General features: G+C 43.4%; 1 protein-coding gene across 2 annotated transcripts; it reads left to right on the top strand.

Annotated features, from left to right (window-relative positions):
• The first annotated feature begins 2,203 nt into the window (after positions 1-2,203).
• On the top strand, positions 2,204-21,778 carry LOC133140889 (low-density lipoprotein receptor-related protein 8-like). Of its 2 annotated transcripts, none has more exons than XM_061261170.1 (19): positions 2,204-2,291; positions 2,871-3,041; positions 4,827-5,042; positions 5,755-5,984; positions 6,636-6,765; positions 7,787-7,980; positions 8,070-8,256; positions 9,978-10,190; positions 10,780-10,963; positions 11,411-11,612; positions 13,462-13,626; positions 14,711-14,911; positions 18,040-18,568; positions 19,292-19,414; positions 19,846-19,953; positions 20,236-20,460; positions 20,727-21,078; positions 21,473-21,578; positions 21,698-21,778. In XM_061261170.1, the coding sequence occupies exons 1-19, from the start codon at positions 2,234-2,236 to the stop codon at positions 21,719-21,721; spliced, it is 3,618 nt and encodes a 1,205-aa protein (XP_061117154.1). In that variant the 5' UTR covers positions 2,204-2,233; the 3' UTR covers positions 21,722-21,778. The 2 variants fall into 2 exon arrangements, with proteins under 2 accessions (XP_061117154.1, XP_061117153.1); XM_061261169.1 differs by having other exon boundaries at positions 19,292-19,429.
• Positions 21,779-24,326: the final 2,548 nt, after the last annotated feature.

Here is a 24,326-nt window from a genome sequence, read left to right as displayed (position 1 = left end):
ACAGTTACTTTTGGACTGTTGCCTTTCCATCAAGAAATCAAAAAGCAGAGTTCTGCACACCTTCTTCAATCCATCTTCTACGTAATCTAACAATGGCCCCGTTAGCTTTCTTCTAATCTGTGTTGTTGATCAATAATTGGTAAATGTACTGTAGGTATGTGGGCAGAAACACCTGCAGTCCAAGAATGCAAATGACACTACAATACTGCAAAATGCTTTTTGGACCATATCAAACAAAGCTGTCTTGTCAAAACTGACATTTGCAATCTCTTAAAAACTTTTCTGCATACCTGATAGATACAATTGGCTATTACATGCGCAAATCATATCATCGTAGAGGAAAACAAAACAAAACTATAACAATAGCGACCTCATAGCAATGTAGCATCAGACCATGTCTACAGAGATGGCAAAGCACATAAGTGCATATTCTGTCGGCTGCTGTTCATGTAACAGAATTGGCCAATACAATAACTATATATTATAGGTTATTATTAGCCAACCATTTTCTAGCTCAGTTTCAATTAGCTCAGCTGTTATAGGAAACAAATGCACTGTAGCATCACATGATGTCCTGGATTTACCTGGAAAGGTGTATCCCGATCGAATATAACTACCAACGACAATGTTAATGAGATAACGGATTGGTATGCTGCCATATTCTTTCCCAATCAGAATATTGCATAGTTACATTTGCTGAAAGCCTCAAAAGCCAGGAAAATAAGCTCTAACCCTAACATCAGCCTACTCTCCAGCAAGGTATCAAAGGTGAAATTGGCTTTTTGAGTGGAATTATAGATACCAGCAGAGGGCGCTCTTATTTCTGGTGCTGGGGTTGAGAATGGGAAGCTGGCCCTTTGGTTTGCTTGTTAAAATATTATGTGACGTAATAGCGTTTTAGCACACTATTTCATACAGCTATGGTTTTCGGACATAGGCTGCTAATGCTACTTTGACACACTACATCAGGGGTGTCAAACTGAATTCCCAGGGGGCCGCAGTGTCTGTGGGTTTTTGTGATTTCCTTTCAATCAGCTGCCAATTAAGGCCAATTAAGGCCTTGAGAACAAGGCGTGTGGATACCAATTTAACCAATCAACGACTTGAATGAACCCAGAACACCCCAAAAACCAGTAGACACTATGGCCCTCCAGGACTGGAGTTTGACACCTGTGCACTACATAGTAAACTAGTGTGCAGTTTTGGATCCAGCCTGTGACTGTGATGCTCCACACTGGTTGCCATTTCAACACACACAGGTACTTATAATATTAACAACCAGTTATTTAGCTGATGCTTTCATTCAAAGCTGGCTAAGCAGGGGACAATGGAGCAATGTGAGGTAAAGGGCCTTCCTTAGGCTGCCCTACTTGTCTTCAGTGGTTACCATTATTGGGTCCCTACACAGCCCCTACACCTTAGTGTATTTTGCCATATGTCTGAGAAATGACAAATGCTTCTACTCTACTTCTATCCCCAACAAACACCAATAGAGAAATGTGGATAATTAATGCTCAACAATTCCTCAATTATATTTAAGAATACTTGTATGCTTTGTGTTGAAAATAGGTTTCCTGCGGATTACTGTGCATCTGGCATCACGCTCATGACTACTGTCTGTTCTGGCTCCACGGTGGTGGAACGAACTCCCCGTTCAGGTCAGAACTATAGAATCTCTCCCCACCTTCAAGCGCAAGCTGAAGACACACCTCTTCAAGCAGCACCTCTCCCCATCCCTCCCTACCTCCCTGTGAACCTTAATTGTTGTCTCTGTGACTTGCTTTGTGTATCGGTATTTTTAGTTGGCTAGGTAAGCAGTGTTTGGATAGTTAACTTTGGTCACTTTTGCTCTTTGTTTGTTTGTTCTAAATAAATAAATAAATAAATAAATAAAAAATAAAAAAAATGGCCCTTGTCCTTATCTTTGTTGTACAGGTAGCAGTTGAAATTGTACTTCCCTCTAGGGTCTTTCAGCGAACAATGCCAAATGCCAATAATGTAATGTAATGTAATGGTAGGCCTTTTACTGAGCACTGCTCTGAGACGTTTGGACACCGAAACGTTCGACAAGGAAAACAGCGCTTCCGACATCGGCTCGGCCTGGCTTGAATGTGACGTCACCCATCGCAAATCAATTAATCAAGTAAGTGCTTCTTTAATTGTGTCAGGTGATGACCTTATAAAATGCGTTGCTTCGGCATTCGGTCTGTTTGACACAACTTTGTCGGCGGTCATGGACTTCTTAATAATATTATGTGTGATAGCCTTAAGCAACTCAGGAAGTTTATCAGGTGGGGCACCGTTCAGCAATATCTTTTTCCCCCAAAATGGAATTCTGCAGTTTTAGGAAATCACTGTTTAGCCCAAATATAATCGCTACAAAGTCCTCTAATGCACAAGTGGTCATAATTGCAAATGACTTGTACACAGCCATGACGATTATCAGTTAGGCTAAAGGTAGTTTGCAGGTTGTAGTTATTTTGTCGACCCCATCTAGTTTTGTTGCAGTGTAACATTAGAGGGTGATAATGCGCTCTGTAGCACTGGGACCGAACAAAGTGCAGCGTGTAGGTCATTTCGTAAGAGATTGGTAGCTTAATCGAGGACTATATACGAACTGATTTGTTTGCAAAATGCAATTCTAAAATGTCTGTTAACATTGAAAGTATCCCTAGCCTATGTGAAAAGGCTTGCTAATTGGAATTATATTGCGTGTTAACGGTCACGCTTCCAGTTTAAAACCCAACCTACCAAGTGGGCTAAACCTGTGCAACGGTTTCAATGGCCCGTTTGTTTTGTTTTTTTCATAATCGATTTCCTCCTGGAGAGAAAAAAAAAACAAAAAACATGGCTATCAAATCTGTCGACAGATATTTATGGGGTTGACGGTGCGGATGCGCCCGCGCCTCTGAGATGCACCATTGGCTTTCACCCATGTAAGGACGGGAGTGAGTGTATCGTCTATCGAAATCTCTGTGACGGAGAAGAGGATTGTAAGGATGGATCTGACGAGGATGACTGCTCAGTGGGATGCGAAACAGGCGAGTTTCTCAAACGGAACCATTGGAAATCGAGTTGGTTTTACTCCCTGCCTTGGTTTGCATGATTTATTCACTATAAGCCCCAACAATATATTAGAGATGGGGCAAACTAAGACGGTAGCTATTATCGGATTGACAATTCGCATTCGAATGAGTCCATAACTGATGGAACACTGCTGTAGTGAAAATTATGCCAAGTATATGTGAATATTATCGCTCTTAACATGCGTTTAGTTTCCTGCAAAAACTGATCGAAAATTGCTATCAGTATTGCTTCAAATTCTTCCACCCTGAAGTGCAGGTGGTAGCTGCTGATGTGAAAAATGATTGCCAATGATCCAATTAATCCATTGTGAGGTAAAAACAGATTCGTTCTTCAGGCCGTGTTAGGGAGATTAAAGGAATTTTGAAAAGGTTTTATTAAGGACAAAAACTACTAACTCTACTAGCAACTATTCTTAACTACTGCATCGCCATCTTACCTGCGCTTAAAGATTAATGGTAGCTTCATGTATCCATAATTTTGAATAAAGTAAATTGAAATTTTGTGCGCAAAGTTATATTTCTCCTCTTACCTAATTGAGAACTGGCTTTACCTAATGGTATTGAGTACTTTGACTTAATCCTACTGCTAATCAAGGAAAATGATAAAAACGAATAGGTCAGTCAGTTTAAGGGCGTGTTTTCTGTCAATTTTCAGCTCTGTAGCTGTCACTCGTGATTTCTGGCTTTCTGCTGTGGGTGGCGTAAAATGACAAGTTAAAATACAAAACTCATTGTTAAGGTCCGGTACTGATTGACGAACAAAATTTAGCATTTGAATTTCACCTCGTGTGTCAAGGTGAGCAAATGATTACGTCATGAATAGCAACATTCTGAATTCAGTTCATCCAAATACACCTTTGCATTTAATATCTACAATGTATATATAATATTGGTAAAATGCTTTAAATTTGAGCACAGTGTATGCATTTCTCGCCCTAGTATTTGCCCCGATAGTATTTCTACAGTTAATATTTCGTTAAACAGTGGTCTAACTAAGATCCATCCCCTGCCATAACATTACACGCAAACTTGCAGCGCACATGTACCAGCTATTCAGAACCACAGACAGACAACGGGAATAAGCGCTAGCCAGTCCCCCTAACAGATGGCAGTAATGTTACTAACACAGGAGACAATATCGCAAAATGACATTACTCTTTCTGACTAACATTGGCTTAACGGTAAAAAGAAAAAATGCTGGTCACTCTTTTAACAGGACATCCAGTGCAAGTTTCCAAAGTCCGAATTCTGTCATTTTAAATTAAGAATGGATAACCCCCTTAAGTCACTCTTGTCCCATTCTGCCTCTAAAGCAGTTCTTGATAAGTTTTTGGTTTTGAGAACGAGCGTTTGGAGAATCGGGGTAGTGCACATTGCAAAAGGCAGTTGCTAGTTACAACGGTCCACCTTTTTACAACATTGTCAGTCAGTTGCTCTACTGCCAAACCAAAAAATAGGGAAAACTCATTGGTTTGTAACCATCAAAAATCAAAGATTTATTATCATGAGCAGTCCAAAAATTTAACTCGGCAGTCTTGTCACCGACGCACTAACTTCTGCACGTGCCCCTCCCCGCCCTGGGCCCCTGTACACCGCCAGTCCCCTCGCCCCTGTGGTGAAACATTTTTACAAATTCATAAGCTTTGACCCTTTTCTGATTTGAAGATGAAGTCCTCATTATGGTATGCTTAACACAAGGATTTAAAAGATGTCTGTTCTACAAATGTATCCCCTGAGCAGAGCAGTTTCCGTGTGCTCATGGGAAGAAGTGCATTGACAAGACGGAGGTGTGTGACGGAGTCGCACAGTGTCAGGACCGCTCGGACGAGATGGACTGCTGGGAGCCCTCCCAAAGCTGCGCGCTGCGCTGCGACAACAGAACGCGCTGCGTCCCAGATTCCTTCCGCTGCGATGGTGAAAACGACTGCCTGGATGGCACCGATGAGGCAGGTTGTGGTGAGTTCCCACACCACTGCAACGTAAACCCATGCACAGACATTTCATTCTGCTATATAAAGGCCCCAAAGCAGCGTTTTGGGTCTTCATGCGTTGAGCCTTAGTTTACCTTGCTGGGGTCCGATGTTTTAAATTAAAAAAGACTTAACTGAAAGAAGAGGCTTGGGCCATTCAGAAATTTGACGGAACAAATTTGTCAGCATGTACATAGTGTACATAAGATGCATTAATCTGCTTGTATAGTTTTATACTGAATATCTAAAGTCAAGGACCAACTCAGAATTACTTTTTGTGCACAAACTTGATCTCAATGTGTGTACAAGATGTGCAAAAGATGTCTACAAACGTATATCGTTTTTTTACAGACATGAATGATGAATGCACTTTATTTCAAAAAGTCCTGTTGGCGCAGTCAGCCAGTACAATTATGAGTTTAGCTATAGCAAGTCCAACTAAAACGTTATAAACTTCAACGTTAGTCGGAAAGCAGTCATAGGTTCATAACCAGGTGGGGTATTCGGTTCCATAAATATGTCTGTTAAAAAGTTGTTTTAACAATCGGGGATCGCGGTCCTGTGGTTTCATCACATCAGTTTTTATTATCTTATAAATATGAACGCAACGATAGTTTTGGGACATCGACGACTGAACGGCCTGGATGTGGTTAGGGTTAGGGATGGGGTTCAGGCGTTAAGGCGTTTTTCCTGACCAGCGGAGGAGGTCTGCATCAGGGGGGAGTTTCGCTGCAGCAGCGGTAGGTGCGTGTCTGAGAGTCTGCGGTGCGACGGGTACCCCGACTGCCCAGATCGCTCGGACGAGAGCGGCTGTGCGGAAGCCTCAGAATGCCCCACCGAGCACCGCTGCCCGCACAGCCAGGAGTGCCTCCTGGAGGAGTGGTACTGCGACGGGGACAACGACTGCGAGGACACCTCTGACGAGAAGGTGAGCAACATTCCACATTTGGCCTTGTAGCATTATGCCAATAATTCCCTTATCCATAAACCGCCATTTTGACACCATAGGTAAACGGATCCCTACAGTGCACCCATTTCCCTCATTTGTACCATATCAGTCAAACAATAATGCTGTCCAACAATGTAATGTACACTGGCAAGTCTAGTCCATGCGTGTACTTTCATAGTTTATTGTAATATTTTTAAGGTATTCATTCGTGTTCCTGGGAGAGCATTCTGACCTCCGACTTTTAGTAGTGTTCAACTACAGCACAAAGAGTTAAACATGTTTAATGATTTATGTAACCCCATCTATAAAATCCCACTTTTATACTTTCATTCTTTATTCATTGAGAGCGATGTGTTCTACCAAACTGCCCAAGAGTGCTTTTCTGCAGTGTGGGGTTGGCTTATAGGATTCATAAAATTGACATAAATCACACTGAAGGTGGTTTTCTGGAGGATGCAGTTGAAATTGTACTTCCCTCTAGGGTCTTTCAGCGCACTTATCCCTGGTTATGGGTATGCACTTTGTTGTATGTCGCTCTGGATAAGAGAGTCTGCCAAATGCCATTAATGTAATAATATAATGTAATGGATGATTTGAAAACATTCCTCAAGTGCACCACATCGGTTTCAGAACTGTAAAGTGGCCCAAAGAACATGCGGAGAGTTCCAGTGGTCTTGTGCGTCGAAGAAGGAGTGTGTCCCAATTTCCTGGAGGTGTGACGGAGTGAAAGACTGCAAGGATGCCAGCGATGAGAGGGAATGTGAGTCTTAAATAAATACATGAATAATAAAAATAATAATAATCAAGCTCCAGTTAGCTTTTATATCCAGCTTCTACATTCCTTCTCTTCTATTCCATTACTGTAGAAAGTTCCTGTTTATGACCGGGTTCAAGTGTAAACTAAACCTCAATGTTTCCATTTAAATCAATCCAATGCTGTTGTGGCATGCAGCTTGATGGTGGCACTTTTGTAAGCTTACAACTGGTCTTATCTTGAGCTCAAGTGGCGTTTGCATACAATGTAAAATGCCCAGTTGTAAGTAGATTTATTAAAAACATATGAACACTCATGGAGAGGCATGCAGTGTCATTTTAATCCATTCCATTTTCATCTCCTGGTGCTCTCCTGGTCTTGCCCCTTAAGGTTCATAATGTGCATTATATTGGCAAGTTTCAGCTTCACATCAGAGAAGAACCAAGTAATCTTGTGCTGCTTTGCAGCTCAACCACTGTGGACAGATGGCCTATGCACAATGAAGAACTGGCTTCAGGAAATGCCAAACCTTTAAACAATACTAAACATTAAATATTTTATCCACAAGATTAGCTGAACTATGGCCAATATCAATAACATTACGCTGATGATCTTGTGTTGAATCTGAAGCGGATTCCTTAATGAGGTTATTCATTACTTAATTAGCGGTCACATTTATGCCAGCTAACATTTTAGCTACGTTGGTAAGCACACAAATGACTGCACATGAATGACTAATCACCAATTGTGTTTACAGCTAGTTGTCATTTGGCCAGGGTAATAGTTGAAAACAAAAAAAACTTGCATACACACTGGCCCCTAAAGGACTTGAATTGCCCACCCTTTCAGGTGTCCAGTGTGATTAATCATGCAGTCCTTTGCAGTGATTCCTGGTTGAGAAAAATGTACATGAGTTGAGGATTGATCTGGCGATTTCAAACTTGAAAAAATTAGTCCCAAGTTAACGCTCCCGACCACAGCCACCGGCCTTCCCTGTGCCCGCTCACAGCTGCTCTTCTCTGCATAGGTGAGGGTGTGGACTGCCCCTCTCATCAGTTCCAGTGCGGGACTGGAGAATGCCTGGACCGTGACGTGGTGTGTGACGGGACACCCACCTGTCCTGACGGCTCAGATGAGGGGGGGCTGTGTGCCCCCGGCAGTTGCTCCGGCCCCGATGGATCTCGTTGCACCCAAGACTGCTACAGCACACCCCAAGGCATGGTGGGTAGTGCAGGGATATTGCAAATGACCTATTTTGAGTCTTAAAGGATCTGATCACTAGCCCATTTTTGCCATTTTTGTTCCCTTAGAAATGTGCCTGCTTGGTGGGATTTAGGCTCCAACAGGATGGCGTGTCCTGTGTTGACATTAATGAATGCGACGAAATCATTCCGCAAGTTTGCAGCCACACCTGTCACAACACTCAGGGGTCCTACAAGTGCAGCTGTCACCCAGGTTACCTGCTTGAACCTGATGCCCACAGTTGCAAGATCACAGGTATTGAAAGGAGAAATTAGTTGTACAGGAAGTCTAGTTACTGTCCTGTCCTTGAGGCCTTTATGAAGCATGTTCGGAATTGACTGCTGTCCTGTGTTGTCTGTTCACGTTCCTGTCCTTGATTTCTCTTCCTCCCCAATTACATGTCTGCCCTCCACACCCTTATATGTGCTTCCTCCTTGTCATTCATTCAATCGTCTCGCTTGTCCCTTGTTATCCGTTTCCCAGCTCCCTCAGCTGTTTAGTTTTATTTGTGAGTGTATTTGTTTCCCTCAGTTCATTGCTAGTTCATCTTACTTACCGGTTCTATTCCTGTCCCCAGTTCTAGCCTTTGCTTCCCTGTCCACCTGTCTGTTTTCTGTTCAGTTGTTTGGATTTCTTGTTTTACAACCTGCCTGGTTCATCTGTATTTGGATTCTTGGATTACATCTCTGTACTGTTGCCTATACTGGACTGCTTACCTGTTATAGGACTGAAGCCATTTTAACTTAATAGTGCGACCTGATTCACATTAGATATTTGTAATTATTTTATGACTAGTCAAAACGATAATTTTAAATCCCCTATTACATTTAGACAATTTTAGTAGAAACATTAATTCAAGATATCTGCAAGCACATTTTGACTATCTGAAACATGATTGCCAAGTTTCAATTATGGCATGTTGTAACTTGAATTTGAGATGTCCACTTTAGTTTTGACTACTTAACTCCTGTTCAAGATATGTACAATTGAATTTTGACTTGTATCTTGATTTCAGATATCAAAAAGATTAGTTGCATGTTGTTAATGAGGAATTGCCGATATCTTTAATTGAAATTATGACTTGTCAGAACCATCTTAAATTTGAGTTACGAAGTGTCATTTTATTTGGAGGTCTGGAATTCATGTGTTAGATGGTCAAATCTGAATTGTAGATATATATATTTTTTTTTTCATCCGTTTCTAATTTCCCCCATTTTTCTCCCAATTTGGTTGCATATTGTACCCGGTTTATTTGAATAACCCATGTTGAGGAAACGCTGCTATGACCGTGTCCCCCGGCGGCCGGAAGGAGATTGATACGTTGATATGCCTTTAGGCGCATAGTCTCAAGCTCTCTGTGATGGTCCTCCCCTGCCAAGTCCTGGTGCTCTGCCGCTCCCGCGTGGGCTGGCCTGCTCTGCTTTGGCAGGACTGGGGTACGCGCCCCGGTCCTTAACCACGTGCCACTTGCACATGTCTTTAATGGGACCTTCCTCACAACTCTATGGCCATGTACACCGATAAGCCGCAACATTAAAACTGCCTTATTATAAACTTCTATATAAACTTGTCTATAAACACTTAATATTTCATTATTTGATGTGTACTTGTATAAGCAGATGAGTTAATTGACATTTCTTTGTTGAATTCCTTCACTTAATGCAGGGGTGTCAAGTACCAGTCCTGGGGGGGTGTCAAGTACCAGTCCTGGGAGGCTGCAGTGTCTGCAGATCTTTGTGGTTTCCTTTCAATCAGCAGCCAATTTAGGCCTTGAGAAAAGATTATTTCGCCAAAAATGACTGAAACAATCAGACATGCTGAAATAACGAAAACCAGCAAACACTACAGCCCCCCAGAATTTGAGTTTTGCCCCCCCCCCTGACTTAATGGCGGTACAACTGTGGATGTTTCATAAGGCTGTTGATCTGGTAAACTCTAGTATGCAAAGCACCCAGTGAATATCTCCGCCCATACAGGAGAGCCACTCCTGCTGACTGCAGTGCAGCACGATCTCAAGCTTTTCAACCTCCGACGTGCCAGCTTGGACGTCCTCTCCACTTTCAGCAAAAAAGTAGTCCTCTCCTTGGACTACGACTGGAGAGAATGGACAGTCTTCTGGGTCAGCCGTGATGCTGACAGCATCAGGTGGATTTCACTTAACCAGAAGCGCAAGGGAACCATGATCAAAGGTCAGTAATGTCAATGGTCAAAGCAAGAGGTTGGAAGAGAAGGGTTAATGTTGCTTGTGCAGTTAAACTGACTGATAAAATTTGATCGAATACATTTAAATTGTCAGAGCTACTTGATCTCGCAATAGTGCTCAATTGAAAATATGAACTCTGTAAGGGCATAACTCCGGCCCTGTTTGACCTGGAGTGGTCCATCCATGCAGCCCCTCAGTGAACAACTTTGCTGCTTTAACTGAAGGGTATGACTTTCTGTTGATTTTCTGTCCCTTTGAATTAAATGCTTAGTTTACCTCTTCCTAGAAGTTTTGAGCAATTTGCCGGATTCCTGCTGTGATGTGTTCAGTAGTTGCTGCTCTTCGCATTTTGTTTGAATCTCAAAAATATGGCCGCTGATGTGCATGTGGCTTTCTGTAAAAGCTAATAATTCCCAAACGGTTTTACAGTTAATGAATTTGTGCTTTACCATCCTGAGGGTGACCAAAAGAATGGCCCGGCTCACCCAATGGGTGGCGCTGTAGAGCAACATTATTTTCATTCCACAGCCTGCCTGGTTTGTAGTGTCCAGCAGAATGGTCTCTACCTCCTGTAGGCATAAAGTTGGACTGCATTGCTGTGGACTGGGTGGGAAGGAATCTGTACTGGACTGATGGTGTTGGGGGCCAGATCCTTGCCACTGGACTCAACACCACTGCCACAGATACGCGGGGTTACACTGTAGTTCTGGATGAGGATTTGGAGCAGCCACACTCTCTGGTACTACTGCCACCAAGAGGGTAAGCAAGTATCCCAAGCACAGCCTATTTCAGTTATGATTGTATTGAGGGGAACAAATTATGCTCTGTTTGGACATATGAAAACTGCAGTATGGACTGTCATTTCAAATTATTTGAAGCAACTAAACTGAATTATTGGTATGATGGTATATATTCAACTATTTTGGGACAAGGTCGAAATATATGAAAATCCATGGAGTTCTGTTTGTGGATCACATTCTACTTTGCCTCCAACCAGTTGGTGTCCTCAGATTTTCACAAAACAACATTGGATATTGGTAGTGATTACAAGATGGCTGGTACATCTTAAGCATTCATATATTTGCCAGTTTGATCCTGCCCTGGGTGTGGCGATTGCTCCTGACAAGCTAATTGGCGCCTTGCATGGCAGCCATTCGTGGTGTGTGGTGTCTGGCGTGTTAAATGCAGACCATTACTACATGGCAGGCTGATGTTCTGGTCTGAAATTGGGAGTGAGCCACAGATTGAGCGAGCAGGGATGGACGGTTCAGACAGGAAAGTGGTGGTCAGCCAGGGCCTTAGCTGGCCGGCCAGTCTGTCTGCGGATGCCCTGGCCGACAGGATCTACTGGACGGATGAGAAGCTCAAGTGTATTGGATCAGCTACATTTGACGGAGGCGACATCAAGGTATGCAGGAGAGGCTGGGTAGGAGATTCCAAAGTCGGTATGAAACTGAATGAACTTTCTGACTGAAATATTTTAAGTTGAGATATGAAAGCCCCATTGTCAGGGGTCATGGCAATCTTAACCAGGCTAAGATACAACCCCTGGCAAAAATTATGGAATCAGCACATTTGGAGGATGTTCATCCAGCTTTTTTACTTCATAGCAAATGAAGATCTGATCCAAATATTATGGAATCACTCAATGTTGAGGATAAATTTATGGAATCACTTTGTAATTTGTATTTCTAAAACAAATACCAGCACAAGTCTGAATATGCAAATTAGTCTGCAGTTAAAAGGGAGTGCAGACCTTAACGAGCAGTTGGACTTGGCTAATTGAAGGCTCCAAGAAGATGGCTGTCAGTTGAAACAATGGAAAGGATTTTGAAGCTCCTTCAAGAAGGAAATCCAACACGGAGTGTGGCAAAAGATGTTTGTTGTTCCCAGTCAGTTGTCTAAAATTTGGTGCAAGTATAAACAAAATGGGAAGATTATAAAATGAAAACATTCAGGTAGACCACGGAAGACGTCAAAGCATCAGGATAGAAAACACGACACACATGGGGTTGCATGTCAGTTAAAGGACCAGGGGAGATGGCAATCATTACCTCAACAGTCAATGCACAGGTGTACATAGAAATTTTGGACACCTCTCATTCCATCAATAGAAAATAGGTTTGGTCATTTTTCAGGATGACGATGCATCTTGCCACAGAGCAAAGACTGTTTAAGCTTTTCTTCAGGAAAGGCATATCAACTCAATGACATGGCCAGCAAACAGGACATTTTTTTAAAAAAGGTCCATGACAGGTCTCCATCCTGCAAAGCTGATCCGTCAACCGCTATTCGAGAAAGTTGGAACCAGTTAGAGAATATTGTTCATTAGTGCTGTCCATGCCTGGAAGAATTCAGCCTGTCATAGAAGCCTGAGGAGGAGCAACAAAGTACTAAATGTGATTTTTATTTTCTTTATTTTTTTTTAATCAACATTGAGTGATTCCATAATTTTGTCCTCTACTTGATCTGGAAAAAAATATCCTATTAGTTAAAATAAATGCATTTAATTTATTTGAGCCATGTTTCACCAAGCCAGAATGTTCAGCTGCTAAACAAAAATTGTCAGATCTGTAATTTATTCGCTATGAAGTTAAAAAATCTGGATGAACGTCCTCAAAGTATGCCGATTCCATAATTTCTGCCTGGGGTTGTATAGGAAGGGGCTCTTAATGCCAACCATTTTGGTTGTGCATGTCTCAGTTCCCTGAGACCGGTCTTATTCTGGAGAGCATGCTATAGTTCCCTGGGTAAAATTCCCATTTAGAATTTCTATTGTACCTTGCTGCTGCAGCTGCCATTGTTTTTAGACCTAACATCTAGTTTGTCGCTTGCTTCCTAATCCACGGCTAGTGCTGGCACTGATGACTGTGTATGGATCCTTTCATGCAAAATGCTGGAATAATTATAGGAGTGGGGGTTTAAGCGTAGACATTTTCTTTACATGCCTTAATGTCACTGCCACAATATAATACAATTTACTGGAGATGAGTAAAGGGGTACACTGCATCTGTTATACCTCCTTACTAAATGAAGGCAGGTTTTCAGACTTTATACTGTATTAGTTCAGATACTATTGAGTGACAGGGTTGAGCCTGACAAACTGCCAAGTGTTGGTAGTTTTGAGTGAAACATGAAGGCAACAAATTGACTAAAATCATCATATTGATACCTGCAAAATACCTTTGTCTAAATCATTGATGTGGGTAGTTTGGTAATGTTGGCTGGTAAAAGGTTTTTCTGACGGTCACCCCCAGATCATACAGCTGATGGAGATGTCCAGCCCCTTTTCGGTCATAGTTTTCAATGATGAGATTTACTGGTCTGACACAAAGAGAAGAACAGTACAGAGGGCTCGCAAGAATACTGGCAAGGACAGGGAAGTTCTGCTCAAACAACTTGGGCAGCCTTTTGGGCTTAAGGTAAGGCCATTTGGCTTTTGGTCAGACTGTGCAGATATAATTTTAGTATTGGAAACTGTAATAGTCTCAGCTTCGCAAAATACGTATTTTTGCTTGGCTACTGTATTAAGCAGAAGATTGCATGAGCAAAGAACTACTGGGTGCAAAGGAAGGGAATTTTCCTGGTAATTTTTAGTTATTCAATGACGGACCGCTCTAACTTCGCTGAGTTGGCGGACGAGAGTTTCAATTTTGACGAAGGAATACAACCTTACAGTTTTGAACCGGAATTTAGAGCAAGAATTTGTGTGAGCGAGAGACAGACAGCGGAGGACGAAGCTACGGATACTACCAATTAATCCCTCTTGCTGCAGAAGAAATCGGTAAGTACTGCAGGATGTAGCTAGGGTTCAAAGTTATTGGCCGTGATGCTAACTGTTTGGTTGTCAGCGTTCCTCCGCTGTCTGTCCCTCTCGCAATTCTTCCACTGTAAATTCCACTTCAAAACGTATGGTTGTATTTCGTCAAAATCAAAAAGCTTGTCCTCTGTCAGAGCTATCCACTATATCGCTCGGGCTTGCCAAGTTGGGTTCCATGATATTTGTTTGCTAACGTTATCGTATTTCCGTTGGAGCGTCGTGATCGCCTGGATGGGTTGCCATCCATAAACCAGTCTGTGTTCAAGGCTGGAGTTTGAGCGCCAGGTTACCTAAAGACGCCACTGGACGCGTTTGCCCTTAGACGTTCTGCCCCATATTTATGAAACTGCTACACTGGTGGTGATTTTAAAAAATGCCTACATGCAAAATGTAAGTGTTTAATGCAAATAAGCTCAACTGAAACAAGCTTGCCAGTGCCCCTTTAATAATATAAATTCCCAAAATGACCCCAAAAGTCCTCAAAGGGAATTTCGCCCTGAACTTTATAATCATGGCATTTTCACTTAAATTACAGGAGGCTGTGGTACATTCATATTCATTTGCACATCCTTAATATGAAGATGTGGTCAATGGAAGTCCCTCTTGACAGGTGTCCAAGTTATTGGAATTATTACCTGGCCAGAGTGAAACCAGGACTCTGACTCTGACCCCTGCCGTCTGGCCAGGTCATCCACGAGCTGCTACAGCCGAACACGACTGACCCGTGCGCCGAGCTGAAGTGCTCTCACCTGTGCCTGCTGGCCCCAGGTCTGCAGGGCGTGTGCCGCTGTCCGGCCGGGCTCCTGCTGGCTGAGGACGGGATCAGCTGCACTAGCCCTGAGGAGGACTCCTTCCTGCTATTGCTATCCTCCACTGCAGTCACCCAGGTAAATCCTCTCAGTGCAGTTAGCCGGCAAAAGACCATTTCAATTTCCTTGGTCTAGTATTTTGACCGCTTAATTTTCGAGTGGCTATGTTGAAATTGCTTCACTGAATCAATGACTATGAAGCTCAGCACAGACCAGTTCAGCTCTCATTGGCTGCTTAATGATCGTGCCGATAAATCAGCTACACATTTGTGTGATATGCTTTCACTACGGTTTCGGTAATGCAGTGTTAAAAAGGGCAATGTAAAAGCTAGGCTATTTCCATTAGCACATCTGTAGAGTTTTCTTGAAGCTAATCTACAGAACAGCAGTTAAGCTAACTACTTGTGTGTTTGGTTCCCTGTGATGAATAGCAGGTGTTGTATGTGGTCAGCAGTAGACGTGTGAAATTCAGTGGTGGCGTCTGGGTGCTTAGAGTTGCCGATCTTTATTTAAAAACAACAATGCAGAACAACAGGTGCTTGTGCTGGGAACCAGCCTCACCTTAGAAAAAAAATCGTATTTATTAATGAAGACTGTAATGTTCATGCAAAGACCGATGTTTACAAATGCAGATGCAAACATACGTAACCTACAGACACACATTTACATAGCCTACACATATGCAGCACAACAATAACAAGCAAGTAACATGCTTTTGAACATGTGTTTTGAAGACCGAAAGAGATGCTGAGTAATTTGCTAGGTGCAGGCTAGATAAGAATTCCAGAGCTTGACGCCTCTAAGCTAGCTATTTGGAAGAGAAAATAGCCGACCTATATTTGTATGGCACAAGGTGTAAATGGGAAGGTGTAAATGATTGAGTTGTCTGGATGAATCCTTATGAAACAGAATTTGTACTAAGCCAAACAATCTGGGAGGCCAGCATTCTGATATTTAATTTTGTACAATAAAATGCATGTTTGCAAAATATTGATTATGTGAATTGTCAAAAGGTTGCATCTCAAGAACAAGGGAGCAGTTGGTTGAGTCCAGAGAATAAGCTATTCCTTTTTTGAAGTAGGCCTAAGTTAGAAGTAGGCAATATAAAGCCAATGTGGGTGATATTAATGATTACTAAATGTGCTGTAACTGTAATAATTTAATAAATGATTTATGTAATAATAATAAACCTTTGAGTTTAGAGCTTCTTTTTCATTTGTTTGCAACTTGGTCATTTGTGTGTGCGAAATGGTCCCCTCCAAAATATTGGAACGGCAAGGCTAATTCCTTTGTTTTTGCAATACACTGAATACATTTAGGGTTGAGAGAACACGAAACAAGAATTTCAGCTTTTATTTCCTGGTATTTACACCTAGATCTGTTAAACTACTTAGAACATGGCATCTTTGGCATCAGACCACCCACTTTGTATGTGAGAAAAAGTATTGGAACAGTACTTAAACAAATTAAAGTAAATGACACTTAATATTTGGTAGCATATCCCTTGCTTGCAATAACTGCATCAAGCCGACGACCCATTGACATCACCAAACTGTTGCATTCTTCTTTTATGAGGCTTTTACTACAGCCTCGTTCAGTTGTTTGTTGTAGGAGGTTTTCCCTTAAATCTGTTCTTCACAAGGTGAAATGCATGCTCAATCGGGTTAAGGTCTGGTGATTGACAGTCTAAAACCTTCCACTTTTTCCTCTCTAATGAAGTCCTTTGTTGTGTTGGCAGTTTGTTTTGGGTCATTGTCTTGCTGCCACTGTTTGGACGCATTTTTCCATAAGTTGTTTTCGTATATTTCAGAATGAATCCTGCTGTTCCATCAATAAAGATTAGTGAGCCCACTCCAGAAGCAGCTATGCAAGCCCAAGCCATGACATTTCCTCCACCGTGCTTCACAGATGAGCTTGTATGTTTTGGATCATGAGCAGATCCCTTTCTCCACACTTTGGCCTTTCCATCACTTTTGTATAGGTTAATCTCGCTCTCCTCAGTCCATAAAACTTTGTTCCAGAACTTTTGTGGCTCATCTCTGTACTTTCCATCTTGTGGTGTAGCCTGTATATTGCTGCTCCCGAACAGTTGATTGAACCCCTTCACCCCTGCCCTGTGGAGACTGTTTGATGCCACTGACTGATGTTTTGTAGTTTTTCTTCACAGCTCTCACAATGTTTGTCATCAACTGCTGTTTTCCTTGGTTGACCTGTTCGATTGCTCAGTATGCTATCGGTTTCACTTTTTTTGAGGACATTCCAAGTTTGAAATCTGATTGATTTCCCCTCTTTTTCTAAGCTTCAAAATGGCTTGCTTTTCTCCCAAAGACAGCTCTCTGGTCTTCATGTTTTATTTTTCTAACGCAAATGCAGTCTTCACAGGCAAAACCCAAGACTAAAACCAAGAGTAGACATTCAGAACTATTTATTGTTTAACAAATCAATCAAACCGAACACATCGGGGCGACATGGCTCAGGCAGTAAGAGCAGTCGTCTGGCAGTCGGAGGGTTGCCGGTTCGATCCCCCGCCCAGGCTGTGTCGAAATGGGTGAATGGAGAAGCATCAATTGTACAGCGCTTTGGATAAAGGCACTATATAAATGCCTGCCATTTACCATTTACATCTGGGCAGCAAGAAACACCTGTCACTCGCATGTTCCAATACTTTTGCTCACCTAAACATTTGGTGGTCTGATAGAAAAGGTGATGCTTTAAGTTGTTTAACAAATCTAGATAAAGAAAATAAAAGCTGAAATTTGGATCTGTCATCTCATGAACTTTTGACCTCAAAATAATGTCTTCAGTCTATAGCAAAAACAAAGGAATTTACCTTGTGTAAATGTTCCAATACTTTGTCCTATCAGCCAATTTTCTTGCAGGACACTGAAGGTGGTCTCACAAAATATGTATTTGATTGATTTTAACAATTTACTGCTCTTACAGTACATTTATATGTATTGTACATTTTAGATATTTATAACCTTGTAATTTTTTCCCCCCAAAGTATCTTACCTGTAAATATGTTTTTTTGTAGGTGCCCAAGACTTTTGCACAGTAGCTACTGTTTGGGACCATATGTAATGTCGTTGTCTATGTGCAGAAAGCATTGAAACGTATTAAGGCACATGCGCTTTATATGCCTATATTGAATGCATTGGAACTGATTTAGGCACATGCGCTTTATGTCTGTATTAAATGCATTGTAGGTCTACCTGCGGAGCATCAGTGCTGGGGTAACCGTGAAGGGATGGCCGGAGCACCGGACCCTGCCGCTGGGCGCTGTGAACGAGCCCACTGCGCTGGACCTGGCCCTGCAGGGCCAGACGCTGTACCTGGCCGACTCGGCCCAGGGCTCGGTGCGGCTCTACGGGCTGGAGGAGAGGCTGCAGCCCCAGGCCCCGGCGCTGCAGCTGCAGGGGGAGGCCGTGTCCGCCCTGGCTGTGGACTGGATCACCCTCAACTTGTACTGGAGCGGTACGAAGCGGCCCGGCATCCAGGTCCGCTCCGCCGGCGGGAAGCACGCCGCCACGCTTCTCCACAAAGAGGTGGCGGGTCCGGGATCCATCGCCGTGCACCCCCCCACCGGCAGGCTGTGCTTTGCAGCCAGTGCCCCGGCCAGGGTGGACTGCGCCTTCATGGACGGCCGCAACCGCTCCTTGCTCCGGAAGAGTGCTGGGGGGCCCACCTCGCTGGCCTTCACCGATGACGGCACCCACCTCTACTGGGCAGATATCGGTGAGGAAAGACACTTTGACCTTGCTCTGCATCAACACTACGCTCCTCACTCCTGGTCCTGAAGAGCCGCAGGGTGTGCTGGGGTCCTCACTCCTGGCCCTGGAGAGCCACAGGGTGTGCTGGGGTCCTCACTCCTGGCCCTGGAGAGACACAGGGTGTGCTGGGGGTCCCCACTCCTGGCCCTGGAGAGCCACAGGGTGTGCTGGGGTCCTCACTCCTGGCCCTGGAGAGACACAGGGTGTGCTGGCACTTCTTACTCCGCACTTAATTGGTCAGTTAAAGCTGTTAATTTGCGCCTCCTGGTTTCTTGGGTCTAAATTGGTTGCTGCTCTTAAAGGGTGACATTGGCTCAGGCGGTAAGAGCAGTCATCTTGCGGTCAGAGGGTTGCCTGTATGTGTCGAAGACACCTAACCCCGAAATGCTCCTGATGAGCTGGTTGGTACCCTGCATGGCAGCCAATCGCCGTTGATGTGTGTATGAATGGGTGAATGAGAATTATTCTCATAAAGGCACATTGGATAAAGGCGATGTATAAATGCCAGCCATGTACCATTGAAACAAAAACCCCCTGGGGCTCTGTGGGAGGGAGGAACACTGCGGGACGCACGGTTTACTGTGTGCGGTCGCAGAATTTCAGATTTGTGTTCATGTACTGTAGAGGAGTATGCAAAATTACAAAATTGACTGAATTAAATCTCGTCTTGCATTGGTTGACTTTTCAGATGCTGGAGTCATCGCTTCAAGCCGAGTTGACGGTTCTGGATACAAGGAGCATCAAACCGGGGATGGCTTGCTTCGGTCCTTTGCTTATGGCGACAGCAAGCTCTTCTGGGCCACACTCAATGGTTCTCTGAAAATAAGTTAGCATTTAATCTTCAATTCTGATTTTGTGAACTGTTTGCTTCATTTTAGAACAAGGTGTAGAGTGTAGCTGTCCTAAGATGCTATATTATATATCTAATGTTCTGTTCCTTTTGACAAGAGCACTGCATCTTATTAGTTACACTGAGCTGAGACTATCTGCAGGCTTGCACTGCCAGTCGGGCACAAACCCAATCACTCTATAGGATAAATTTGGTTCCATTTTAAACAGATGATTTAGCGGGTTTAAATCGGAGTGATTCCAGCTCCTCAGGATTATATTTTTGTGTTTAGTAAAATGTGGATTTATTTGTGCGATTCCAAGTTCTGGGATAGTGAATAGAGTAATGGTATGAATTCATAATTTTCCTCCTCAGCTTTCCATGGGTTGTGAATTCAGGTCTGCTCTCTGTAGGCACAGTCAGAGTTTGGGTTGGAGATGGACTGAAGTCCAAAACGATGTGGTTTGAGGCGAAGACTGATGTGGTCGCTTTGAAGGCTTACAGCAAGACCAGTCAGAAAGGTAGACCTGTTCCAAACCTCTAAATTGTGGTAATCCCAAAACATTTAGCTCTTTGTATTGTAAACATTAATCTCAATGTTTGGTAGTTTAATCAGCTATTGTTTCAGTAATCCAGAGACTTTATTTGTCCCTTCCTGAAAGATTGAATGTACTCGTTTTGCAGCTGCATTGCTTTGGTGGATTGCTTTTTCTTGTCGGCTTTGTGTGGCATTAACATGGAGGATTCTAAATTGTCTCTTTCCCCTCCCCCAACTTGCCACCATCAATCCATGTTGACATCAGGCACCAATGACTGCGCTGTGAAGAACGGGGGATGCAGTGACCTGTGCCTGGCGTTCCCCGGCGGTCGGACCTGCCGGTGTGCTCGGGACCATCGCGCAGTCAACGTCTCTCACTGCCAGCCCTGCGCCCCTCAGACCAAACCTTGCCAGGACGGGCAAACGTGCATCCCCCTCGGAAAGTTCTGTGACGGTCAGCCCGACTGCTCGGACAAGTCTGACGAGGATTGTAAGTCTCCTGTGTTGTAAATTTACTTCTGTGGTGGACAGAAAAAAAAAAAAAAGAAATTAATCTCCATCTGTGCACTGTCGATGCTGGTTGAGGCTGGATACGAAAATCACGATTTCCACATTTTTCAAAAGCCAAATTCAGATTTGTATCTGAACAATAGATGTCATTTGTGTAGGTTTAAGTTTATTAAGCACTCCTCAATGGACTGTTGGTTTTAATTGGCGTGGAAAGAAACCAAACTTATTTCCAGTGGTTTCATACAGGTTTCAGTGGCACAGTGAAGGCCCCTGCCGGTCCCCAGGGTGGTCCGCGCCCCACTGACTCCGTGTCCGGATCTCCGGGTGCCGCTACCTCCTCCGCAGAGGACAAGCGTGTCCTGGTCCAGAATCTGGACACGCAGCCTTGCGATGACCAGCTGTGCCACCAGCACGGCGCGTGCGTGAGACAGAACGGCGCCAGCGTCTGCCGGTGCCGGGTGGGGTACAGCGGAGAGTTCTGCCAGGACACCGTCACCGCCTCGCTCCGCACCCCGCTCATGTACGGCGCCGTCTCGCTCCTGGCCGCCATCGTTGTGGTGGGGGTCATACTCGCCGTGAAGAGGAGCCTGGCACGGAGGTACCTGCAGCTGTTCCTGTTATCCACTCCAATGATATGCCGCAGATGTGGCCAGTATGGGCCAGGCCTGCAGGCAGTTGACGTAGGTTTGAGAACGTTCAATGTCAAAACAGACTTACCACCACACAGGTACCATGGGGCAACGAATGCTTAAAACAAAGCATAGTTTAAATCATTCAAATGTCAAGAAGAAATGTTCACCTTTTGACATTTTTCATATTTAATACTAAATGATTTACCTTCCTGCTCTCAATGCTCAATGCTCAAAACTGGGTACACCATTTTGATTAAGATGGCCCACATGTGTTTTGGTCCTTGCATTGCTAAAGGTAGCACGATAGCACAATTTCTCAGTTCTTGCTCCTGCTGATCAACTGTTGACTCCCATCAACAGGAGGGCGAGGGCTGTAGCCAAGGATACCAGCTTGATGGACATGGAGAAACGGACGGAGGCAGCATCCACCCAGAAGGGACAGAAAGAAGCCTGTGACCCTGTAGAGGTATACTTAAGAATCGTTAGGCATCCATTGAGTTAATATGAAGACCTTTCCCCTGTCAGTCAATCAATTGACAGTAATGTTGCTTAAAATAATTTAATTGCATACATTTCTCTTCACAGGAATTTGTTGCCCCTGTCAACTGAATTTCTGCATCACCTAAAGTGCATGCTTGGTATTAAATAAAAAATATTTTTGGATAACTCGTTTTTCTGTAAAGTAATGGCTTGAGCACCAAGGCTTCCAGTTTGAGCTGGATCTTTTTGAGGGTGGCCTGTAGCGTAGTGGTTAAGGTACATGACTGGGGCAGCCTGTAGCGTAGTGGTTAAGGTACATGACTGGGACGGCCTATAGTGTAGTGGTTTAGGTAGATGACTGGGACACGCAAGGTCGGTGGTTCTAATCCCGGTGTAGCCACAATAAGATCCGCACAGCCATTGGGCCCTTGAGCAAGGCCCTTAACCCTGCATTGCTCCAAGGGAGGATTGTCTCCTGCTTAGTCTAATCAACTGTATGTCGCTCTGGATAAGAGTGTCTGCCAAATGCCAATAATGTAATGTAATGTAATGACTGGGGTGGCCTGTAGTGTAGTGGCTAAGGTACATGACTGGGGCAGCCTGTAGTGTAGTGGTTAAGGTACATGACTGGGGCAGCCTGTAGCGTAGTGGTTAAGGTACATGACTGGGGCAGCCTGTAGTGTAGTGGTTAAGGTACATGACTGGGGCAGCCTGTAGTGTAGTGGCTAAGGTACATGACTGGGGCAGCCTGTAGTGTAGTGGTTAAGGTACATGACTGGGGCAGCCTGTAGCGTAGTGGTTAAGGTACATGACTGGGGCAGCCTGTAGTGTAGTGGTTAAGGTACATGACTGGGGCAGCCTGTAGCGTAGTGGTTAAGGTACATGACTGGGGCAGCCTGTAGTGTAGTGGTTAAGGTACATGACTGGGACAGCCTGTAGTGTAGTGGTTAAGGTACATGACTGGGGCAGCCTGTAGCGTAGTGGTTAAGGTACATGACTGGGACAGCCTGTAGCGTAGTGGTTAGGGTACATGACTGGGGCAGCCTGTAGTGTAGTGCTTAAGGTAAATGACTAGGACCCACAAGGTAGGTGGTTCGATCCCCGGTGTAGCCACAATAAGAGCCACACAGGCCCTTGAGCAAGGCCCTTAACCCTGCATTGCTCCAGGGGAGGATTGTCTCTTGCTTAGTCTAATCAACTCTACGTCACTCTGGATAAGTCTGCCAAATGCCATTAATGCAATGTAATCTTGGATGAGCCATAAGAAATTTGACACTTATACAGTCATTAGTGTGTATGGACATGGCAATGTAATCTAGACCTTGCATAGCCAATTCATTACACACCCACTGTACATAACTGGTGTACATGCATACATTGAACCGCAATATAGGCTACATCTAGCAAGATGGAAAGATCCCTAGCTAGCTTGACTTTGGTTAAAGTAATTCACGTGTAGTTGGAAAGATTATGCACAATGTAAACAGGAAATCGGTAAATCAGGCGATCTCAAAGAACAGGAAGTGGGATGTCTTTCAGACTCAATCGTTCAAGAACAGTTTGGGATTCTAAAGCCAAGCCAAAGGGCCTTTTAGGTGAAGAAGCATTACATCTAAAAGTCCAACTACCTCCATCCTAATGGACATACTGTGGTCACAATGTATCACTGAAATATAATTTGCCTTTAGTGCAGTCGGATCAACACATTTTAGCCAGAAATGGACTGTTGGGCACATTGTGAATCCCATGATTCCCCCTGTACCTGCATAGCTGCACCTGCAGATGAAACTCTGAATCAGTGACAACTGAGACCACGGTCAAGAATGGCAGGCTGTTAAGACTGCTATGATTTACTTAATTATGGTGTAAGAAGTCATTCCATAGGATCGTTTTTGTTCTTCCAGTCACATGTATCATGAAATGCTCATTTCATTTTGCTGTCCATGTGAAATTACAGCACTCATTTTGAGCATGTTATAAACATGCCTTCACATGCTTTAGAGACTATTCTGTTGTGTAATTGTACTAAATATGTGTGGTTCAGTGTAGAGGAGAAAATTCCAGTGAAGAGGATTAGAAATTTAGCACTGGAATTACGAGACTATTCAGAATCTCACCACGCTGTATAACATTTATTCACATGAAATATTAACAGAATAAACCATGGAAGAGTTGCTTCATCTTTCAGCAACACCAAGTTGTTCAATTTAACCCTAGCAGTAAAAACAAAATTACAATTGTCCTATACAAATATTCTTTTGTACAAAATATTTAAATTAGCTAAAGCTAATTAAATTGTCATCAGGTTGCAATGGCAAAATCTCACATGCCATTAAGCCATGTGAACTATACAATAGGCATGGTTTCATGGAAGTTCAGACAATAGAAGCTCAAAAACACTGGCAAATTCTTGACAATTCTTTTGAGAAATTATTTTGAGATTGCATGTCATTACACATTTAATATCAATATATACTTGACATTCCTGAGTTTTTTGAGAATGGAAAAAAATAATTAATGTGTGTACAGATGACCTGGAGTCAATATAGATCCTGTTAAAAATAACAAACACAGGGTAAAGGCTATGAAGAAGCTAGAAGAATTCTGCCTGAACACTGAAATCATCATGGTGGATTAGGCAGGGTCCAGTGAACCCTCTTACTGCCCCAGACAGCAGTGCATCCCCATCACCAGAAGATGTGGTTCAGTCAGCTCTTGGTTCAATCAACAATGT

The sequence above is a fragment of the Conger conger genome, chromosome 11 (genome assembly GCF_963514075.1).
Source record: "Conger conger chromosome 11, fConCon1.1, whole genome shotgun sequence".
Classification (NCBI taxonomy): domain Eukaryota; kingdom Metazoa; phylum Chordata; class Actinopteri; order Anguilliformes; family Congridae; genus Conger; species Conger conger.
This window is presented reverse-complemented; position numbering and strand designations above follow the sequence as displayed.